Below are 9,091 nucleotides of genomic sequence, written 5' to 3'. Positions count from 1 at the left end.
CTGGCTGGGTGCTTGGATTCCTGCTGCAGAGCTGGCTCTGCTATTCCCACAGGGCAGAGAGAGAGGAGGACAACACAAACCTGCAGCACCATATCAAGCAGAGCCTGGGCTGACAGCTTTGCAGCAAAGTGGTGTCACAGAGAGAGCTGCAAAGGATAAATCCACTGAGGGCTACTGCCTGCAGAGGCACACAGCACACAGAGACCATCCTTGTGCCACCAACCCCTGCAGCCTGGGAGGGTTGGCAGCCTCACAGAATGCCTTTTCCTTTTGGCCACCCTTGAAGACCAGATCTCCAGCTCAAATAACTCATATATCTCTTAGGCCAGGAATTTATTTTGCAGTACCTGACAGGGGATCCTACTACTGATCTTTGCATACAATGCTGCAGGTTGCACTGGTGCTTGGGAAGAAATTAGCTCTTCTCCCTTCCAGTTTCTTTTTTTCATGGTCTTACTCTGCAGCTTAAGGCTAGACCTAACCTATATGTAAGCCAATGCCAGCTCAAGGGAGACCAAAGACACCACCAGCACCAATAAACCCAAACACCAGTGCCCTGCTGTGGGTGTTTGAGGGTGCAGGGAGCCAGGGCCCCTGCCACAGGGTGGAAGCTCTCTAGGGCTGGGTTTTCCTCATAAGCTAGCCCTGCCACCTCCATAGTTGTGGCTTGGGATGCAACACAGCCCTTGCTGAGGGCAGGAGTGACTCCTTGAGGGTGTGCGGCTAGACTGGGACCAGAAGAGGAAGGCAGAGCTGCACTGCTGGGTCTCAGCACCTCCTTGTGCCCTGTGGGGTAGCCAGTTTTCTGCTGCACTGTTCCTAGTTCCTGCTTTTCCCTGCAAGATAACATCAGAAGTGGAGCAGCCTCACACCACAGCAGTGTGTTTGCTTCCCCCACGTACCTCATCTGCGGAGCTGAATGGGGCCGGGGCTGCTCATGAGCTGCTGCGGGTGAAAAAGGCTCCGCGTTCTCCGGTGGCAACGTCGCAAAGCTGTGACTGCCCTCAGATCTCCCAACACCATTGGCAGGCTTAGATCTGAATGTCCATCAAGAGAACTGAGAAGCCGTGGAGTAAGTTAGTTACAGAAGTAATTGATACAGGGAAGATTTCGCTCTCCACAGGAACAGAGGCAGCCTGGGGGCAGGCGAAGTGTCCTCGGAGAGCTGGCCGGCTCTGAGGCTTCCATCTGGGAAGGCTCTGAAGGAACAAACCAGGCAATTTCACAGGTAGAAAAAGAAGATGTGAAAGAGATTTGTGCTCGCTGTAGTGAACTCTCCCCATACCCTGGAGGGAAATACAGAATCTCCTGCAAACCAGAGCTCACTTCTGGGGCTGTCCGGTGCAAGGATTTAGCTGCGTACAGAACAATTTAGAGACATTCGCAATTCCAGAGGACCCCCACTCCTAAAAAAAACAATCCACAGCCCTGTCCCAGTGACCTCTGCAGGGGGAAGCAACACGGAAAAGCACCCAGACCCCCCCACTTCGGGTGTCCGGCTCCCTGTGGGGTTGTCCTGCCCAGCTACCCCAGCCCTTTCCCGAGGGATCGCGGCACTAGAAGACATTTTACCCTGTCAGATTTACTCCTCCTGGATCAAACCAGCCCTGGCCCAAGCCTCTCTGCCCGGGGAGGGGAGATTCCCGCGGCTGTGGCTCGGACGATCGGTGTTTGCCCCGGCGGGAGCGGGCTCGGGACGCGAAGCGGGGGCCGGGCGGGAGCCGCCGCCCCGGAGCACAGCCCCCCCGCCCCGCGCCGCGCTCCGCTGGCGGGAGGGAGAGCACCGAGCCGCGCTCACGGCCGGAGCGGCGCCGCCCGACCGCGGTCCAGCCTTGCCGGAGGAGGTGAAGGGCGCTGGGGTCTCGGGCATGCACCCCCTTTCCCGTGCGCTCCCTGTGCCCCCCCTTTCTCTTGCATCTGCAGAACGCTCCCCCCCGCGCTCTTCGTGCACCCCCTTTGCATCCCTGCTGACCTCCCTCTGCACCCTTTCCCGTGCATCCCCACTACACTCTGCACCCCCTTTTCCATTAGATCCCAGCTGATTTCCCTGTGCACCCCTTTTCCCTGCCATCCCACCTATACCCCCCCACCTCTCTGTCCAGCCCCTGCCTGCCTCCCCAGTGTGCTCTCCACACCCTCTCCCTGTCCATCCCCACTGCTGGCTCCGTGCTCTCTTAGCCATGAACAGCTCGGCAGGGAGCTCTGAGGGGGGCTGGCAGCCTGAGTCTGTGATCATCCCCCTGGTATTCCTCATCATCTTCCTGGTGGGCACGGTGGGCAACTGCCTGGTCCTGGCCGTGCTACTGCGCAACGGGCAGGTGAAGAACACCACCAACCTCTTCATCCTCAACCTGGGGGTAGCTGATCTCTGCTTCATCCTCTTCTGCGTCCCCTTCCAAGCCACCATCTACACCCTGGAGGGTTGGGTGTTTGGGCCCATCCTGTGCAAGGCTGTCCACTTCTTCATCTACCTCACCATGTATGCCAGCAGCTTCACCCTGGCCACTGTCTCCCTTGACAGGTAGGAAAGGGGATGGGGGTGCTCCTGATAGCCTGAAGTTCCCCCTTTTCTGTCTCTCTCCTCAACAAGAGATGGGACAGAATCCCAAGCAGCCAAGCCCTGACTGCTGTGATCTCCTGTGATAATCCAGGAGCCTTTCCCAGGGGAATCAAGGGGCATTTCCCAGTTCATGTGCACAAGAAAATAGATGACTGAGACTGGAGGTCAGCAGAGAGGGATGGATTGTGATTCCCTGTTCCCTTTCAGGCCCCAAAGCAGGCTCAGGCAGCTGAAGGGAGAATAGAAAACCAGAGTGAAAACTCAGGTCCTGCAGAATCTCAGCTCTTCCCAGCACATGTGGAGAGAGCCCCTACCCTCCCAACAGCCCACAGCAAACATGGAGGAGATGACAGTGGGATGTTTGATCTGGGACAAATAGATTAGGGAGAGGGATAGAAGGGGACCATCCCAATCTTCCCTACAAGCACTGCTGGATGGGACAGGCAATGGGACAGGGTTTGGAGAGAGGCTCTTCCTCACCCCATTGTGCTGCAGAGGGATTGAGAAGTACCAGGGAATGAGCTGTGGAACTGTTTGTCCTAGAAAGCTCCATTCCACCACTTCCACCTCTGGAGCAGCTCTCCATGCCTTCTCCAGGACTGCAGCCAGTCACATCCCTCTCCCCTCCCATGCAGGTACTTGGCCATACGATACCCCCTGCACTCGAGGGACCTGAGGACACCCAGGAATGCCCTCGTGGCCATCTGTCTCATCTGGGGGCTTTCCTTCATCTTCTCGGGCCCTTACCTCAGCTACTACCAGGAGTTCCAGCTGGCCAACCTGACTGTCTGCCACCCCATCTGGGAGGTCTCCCGGCGCAAGGTCATGGACACCTGCACCTTCGTCTTCAGCTACATCATCCCGGTGCTGATCCTCAGCCTGACTTACGTGCGGACTATTCGCTACCTCTGGAAGTCTGTGGACCCTCTCCAAGAGATGTCAGAGTCCAAGAAGGCCAAGAGGAAGGTCACCAGGATGATCATCATTGTAGCTGCCCTGTTCTGCCTCTGCTGGCTGCCCCACCACCTGATCATCCTCTGCGTCTGGTTCGGGTCCTTCCCCCTCAACGCTGCCACCTATGTGCTCCGCATCCTCTCGCACCTCCTCTCCTATGCCAACTCCTGCCTCAACCCCATCGTCTATGCTCTGGTCTCCAAACACTTCCGCAAGGGCTTCAAGAAGATCTTCATCTGCCTCCTGCACAAGAAGGCAGCCAACAAGGTGCACATAGCTCAAGGGATGAGCACGGTCAGCACGCTGGAGGCAGAGCTCAGCCAGGTGACCCACGCCGGCAAAGCCCTGCCCGGCCGCTCCTCCCTGCGCTGCCAGGTGCCAGCCCAGCCCTGGCAGGGGGCACAGCTGGTGGGATATCAGAAGAAAGCAGATGGCTCCTTCATCACCTTCAATGTCACCTAGCAGAGCTTCTTCCTACCAGAATCACTGCATTAACCAGGTTGGAAAAGACCTTTGAGATCATCAAGTGCAACCTCTCACCCACCACCATCTAAGCAACTAAACCATGGCACTGAGTGCCTCAGGCAGTCTGATCTTAAGGATTTATTTCACCCCATGGCTTTGCAGCCTCCTGCAGCATCACAGGCCTGGGGATGAGCTACGTTTTGGGTTGAAATGCATCAAATTGTACCTTTTTCATTGAGATGCAGCCACATACCATAACTGTTGAAGTGATGCTGCTGCCTCTGGACTCAGCTGAGCACCAACCAAGGATCCAAGGGCAGGATTTGCTTCCACCAAGCACTGGCTGAGAGAAGAGAGATCAACCCCCCATGTCAACTCCCAGATGTAGCTACTGGTTCCTCTCTCAGACTTACACCCTGTTGGATCTACACCTGGATCCTGTGGGAAGTTCTGGTCCCTCCACCCTACTCAGCATCTGAGGGTGTGTGAACTTTTAGGGATATTTGGGAACTACTGCTGTGTTTGAGTCCCATTTCAGGAACTGTACCCTGAGGGCAACACTGGCTATTAGCCACATGGACACAAACCTGACTCAGGTAGGAAAATCCAGGAGACAAACCTTCCTGACACAGGTGGTGCTGGCTGGGCTTTCACATCTCCCTGGGGCCTGTGGCTCTGAGGAGGTTTCCCTGAGATGGAGCACAGCTGGAAGCAGCATTTGTGGCTGAGCTAAGTGCCATAGCCCCAGTATGGGACTGCTGAGGGCACAGGGCACCAACCATGCTGCTGACCATGGCTCATCCCTGCCCTTTGGGTGCACGTGATGCTCCACAGAAGGTCTGAGGGTCACCCAGGACAGTGGGGTGGGGGGCTGTTTGCTGTGGCTCTGTGGGAGAGGTTGTGCTGCCAGGGGAAGCAGAGCTGGATATCAGCAGGTCAGCACGAGGGGAGGGGTTTAATGCTTTCAGAGAGCTTGGGTATGGCTCCACCTCTCAGCCTGGGCAAGATGAGTGTGAAGAAGAGCAGTGGAGGACTGGCCACAGCTTTCCTGTGGCTGTGGTGCTGGACAAATGCTGGGGGACCCCAGCCAGCTAGGGACGCCTCAATAAAGTTCTCCATCCCACATCCTATGTCCAGCTCTCTTGAGACACCCCACAGTCAGCAGCAGAGGAGAGGCAAGTGCTGGAGAGGTGGTGGGACCTGCTGCATGGGGGGAATCTGCATGCAGTGGGAGGGTGGAGGATATGGGATACATCCCAGTACCTCTCTCAAGGGAGGTGCAGAAGAATGGCACTGTGGTCCCTTTAATGTGCCCACACAGGAGAGGCTGAGGTGACACAGCCCTGCTCTCACTGCTGCTCCAGGAGTGGCTGAGCCCTGCAGCCACCAGCAGCCACCTGCTGTTTTCTTTGCCAGAAGAGCATCACTGGAACAGGATTAGTTAATGCTTTTGAAAGCCCTGCAGCACAGCCAGGAGATGCTGAAAGCAGACAGGAGCTGGGATTAGCTGTACTGAGCATCCTTATAGTTCCCAGGTCTGCTCCCCGACAGCACCAAGCACCCCTGAAGATCAGGTCTCTATAAATTGCCACTGCAGAGGGCTAAAAGTCTGTCTGCACAGATTGTCCTCCTTCTGAATCTCCACCCCAGAGATCCCCAGGACCAGCACATGCTGTGGAGGCTATTTCCATCCATGATCCCAAGCTCTCCCCAGGATTCTGACCCAGCTCCCAGTGCAGCTCCCTCCCACACCCCCCACTGCCCTCCACCCATCTCCAGCCCTTGCCCTTTCTTCCTGGGAAGCTTTCTGGCTGTAAAACCTTTGCTTTCCCCTGCTGAGTGTTACTATAACCAGATCTTCCTGTCCCCATGCAGAGGGCTGTAAATCAGCCACTGCCTCCTATCAATAACAGCAGTATTTAGTCTAGCCCTGCTCACAGCATCAGTCACAGAGAGCCAGTGCATAAACAGCTCCACTACTTACAGCTGCATTTATCTCCCCTGCTCAACCCTTCCCAGCCAAGGAAAACATGGAAACAGCCAGGAAAACATGGCTAAAAGCCTCCTCTTCCTCCTGCCCTCATCCACCTCTGCTCAGAAAGCTGCAGGATCCCACTCACACACTGAGGGGCTCCTGGACACAGTTGTCACCCTGCCCTCGGGATGGAGATGTCCAACCACCTCTGCACTGCCCAAGGACAGGGGTCCCTGTGCTGATGTGACTGGGCACGCAGTGTCCCCCAACCTTAGATGCTGTTATGGAGGAGACACTGATTGCTTCCCTTCATTCTTCCCCCCCCCCACCCCCCAGACCTGTTTTCCCATCACCCCAGGCTGCATTTGCATATCTCAACCCAAAATGCTGCAGGGCATCACGGTGCCAGTGCTGTGGCCATACCACAGGGAGCCCCAGAGAGTCAGTGCTTGTTTCCAAGTCCAGGTTGTTCCCTTCCACACAGAGTTGAGTTCCCAGAAAGGACAGGAGTTGAGTCTAAGTTCATCTTTTTATAGTGCTCACCAGAACATAAAAATAACCAGCTCTGATGTACAAACCAGCCAGCAAACCTCACTCCATGCATCATGTCCCCTCTGAGGGGCTCCAAATCCAGCCAGGAGGAGGGAGCCTTTGCTTTGAACCCTGTGGGGTGGGGAGGAGCCAGAATGGCACCCAGGTATCTCATCTTGTCATCAGATGAGAGCTGAGATGGTGGAGGAAGGACCTGCAAAGAGGAATAACCCCTCACCCCCAGGCTGCTGCTGCTGTTCACTGCACCTGGTCCCAGGGGTCCTACAGGGAGTAGGGCCAAGTGCAGGGGGTAGAGTTGTGCCCCAAATTCCTCACCCAGCCTCAGGAGGCCTCCTGGTACCACCCCAAGCCAGCTGTGGGTAAAGCTAAGGCCACAGCTTGGCCACTGACTTCTCAAACCCACAGCACCAAGCTGTCCCCAGACTGGGGGATAACTGTGCAGAAAAGCTGGAGCTCTGGGGAGCCACTTCTTGCAGCCACACCAGATCCTTCAGCAGCAGCATGACCACCCTGAAACAGCCAAAGAGGAGGGAGATGGACTCTGATGGGTGGCTCTGACACTGGTTGAAAGCACTCAAGATCACAGGATGTTAGTGGTTGAAAGGGACCTCTGAAGATTGAGTCCAACCCCTCAGCCAGAGCAGGACCAGAATCTAGCATAGGAACACATCCAGGTGGGGCTTGAAAGACTCCAGAGAAGGAGGCTCCACAACCCTTCTGGGGAGCCTGAGCCCTGCAGTTCCCCTCTGGTGAAAGCAGGCTCATAACACCCAGCAGCAGCCAAGTGCCAAATTGTTGTGGATTGTGTAAACTCAGTTTGTTTCCTGAGTGTTTTGGCATTGCCTGGGGAAGGAGGCTCCAAACAGCATTAGCAGCTTCGAGTCATGACGATCAAGCAGAGGAGAAGAGGGGACAGGTCAGCTCCTCAGAACAGCTCAAAGCCAGGCACACTGCAACATCACCACCACCACCACTCACTGCTGCTTTAGGTCTTTCTGAGCAGCCCCAGAACCGCTGTAACTGTGCCTCTGGAAGCAGAGCCCTGGGCTCACAGGTGCTCTCACCCCCACTGCAAGGCTCACACCCAGCCCTGGCAGAAGTGAGATTAGGAATAAATAATAATAATAAATCAATGGGCAAAGAGGTGAGTTTGCAAACCCCAGGGGTGGGGGTGAAGGCTCAGGGTCAGCTTCATGAGCAAGCTGTTGACTACTGCACACACAACGAGGCTGGAGCATCCCATGACCCACCTGTCACCTGCACCCAGCAGAGGCAGCCTGGACACTGCTAGAAGGTGCAAAACACAAAGAGCTCTGTGCAAGAGCAAACCAGCACCTGTGCAGCAGCCTGCCCGTGGGGTCTGCTGCCTTAAATCACACTGTAGCCACCTCCTGCACTGTCCCACAGGAAATCCAGCCCTGGGCCTAAGCCCACCAGCCACACATCCACCACTGCACCCCACAGTCTGCCAGTATCTCCCCAAGCAGGACAAGGTGAGAGGGCAAACCAAGAAGGAAGCAGCCTGATGATGAAGCAAAACCTTCAGTAAAGCTTGGCAGAGCTGTCCCCCAATGGAGAGCCTCAGGAACTGGCTTTAGCTGGAGAGACAGTGTGGCAGCACCACAGTGCCCGAGACAAACAGAATCAGTGGCAGTGGGCATGGACATGACAGAGCCCAGCAAAGGGGGGACAAGTTGGTTGTCATAAGCATCACAAGGAATAAGGTGGTGTGGATAATCCTGTGTGAGCAGGGAGAGTGGTTTGCAGGGGCTCCCAGCACACCCACTAATTACCCTTAATGAAACCTCCCAGAAAACTGACTCCATGGACTCATTGCTGCCAGGCTTCCTTGTTCAGGAGAGTGCCAGCTGGGCACTGGTGGAGCTGGGAGCTGAACTCAAGAGGCATAACAGGTTCCTGAGGAGGTCTGTAAGGCAGAGCTGGGGCAGACATCTCTGCCCTTCATAGGTGTTTATCTGTGTGCCAGCTGTGCCAGGGAGCAGTGGCAAACCCCTTTTGCTGCTCCCACCCAAATGATCAGTGCAGAGCCAGGCATGAGAGGAGGTGGAACACCCATCCCTGGGACATGCCCCAGCAGCCTGGCCCACTGCAGCAAAACCCAGAGAAACAGGGCTCCAGCCCCAGAGCCCTGGGGATCAGAGATGTGTCTCCCAGCCTGTCCCCATCTGCCAGGGGGTCAGCAGCAGCCACAGCAGGACAGGGGGTGAGGGGAGGGCGTTAAACCCTGGCACAACCCTCAGGGCAAGCAAAGGAGAAGGCAGAGAGGTCTCAGCGCCGGTGCCATGGGGCAGCCCCAGGTTGGGTCCCTGCCCATTTCCCATGGTCTCTGAGCATCACCCACAGCTCTGAGCCCAGCTCTTGGCAGGGCTGTGCAGTGCCCACTGCGAGGGCCAGCACTGGCTGCCATGATCACTCTTAATTAACACGGTGCTCAGATTCCTTACCTTAAAAAGCCAAGGAGCCTGCGGAGCTGCTCCCCAGCTGTGCAGGGCTGGATGCACTCAGTTGCTTGAGGTCAGCCTGGAGGGGGTGAGCAGCTCCCTGCCTCCTGCTCCCACCCCAGG

At 56.3% G+C, this 9,091-nt stretch overlaps 1 protein-coding gene across 1 annotated transcript; it reads left to right on the top strand.

The window, feature by feature from the left end:
- Positions 1-1,916: 1,916 nt before the first annotated feature.
- GALR2 (galanin receptor 2) lies at positions 1,917-5,090 on the top strand. The gene is made up of 2 exons (XM_068151717.1): positions 1,917-2,521; positions 3,196-5,090. The coding sequence occupies exons 1-2, from the start codon at positions 2,181-2,183 to the stop codon at positions 3,974-3,976; spliced, it is 1,122 nt and encodes a 373-aa protein (XP_068007818.1). The 5' UTR covers positions 1,917-2,180; the 3' UTR covers positions 3,977-5,090.
- The last annotated feature ends 4,001 nt before the right edge of the window (positions 5,091-9,091 follow it).

Source organism: Melanerpes formicivorus, unplaced genomic scaffold (assembly GCF_026170545.1).
Source record: "Melanerpes formicivorus ecotype bairdi unplaced genomic scaffold, bMelFor1.0.p_v2 SCAF_21, whole genome shotgun sequence".
Taxonomy (NCBI): domain Eukaryota; kingdom Metazoa; phylum Chordata; class Aves; order Piciformes; family Picidae; genus Melanerpes; species Melanerpes formicivorus.
This window is presented reverse-complemented; position numbering and strand designations above follow the sequence as displayed.

What these genes read in the sequence shown, in the direction of transcription:
- GALR2 (XM_068151717.1), top strand. Translation starts at nt 2,181, where the DNA reads ATGAACAGCTCGGCAGGGAGCTCTGAGGGGGGCTGGCAGCCTGAGTCT. An exon ending in GCCACTGTCTCCCTTGACAG is followed by an intron (nt 2,522 to 3,195) that starts GTAGGAAAGGGG and finishes CCTCCCATGCAG; the next exon opens with GTACTTGGCCATACGATACC.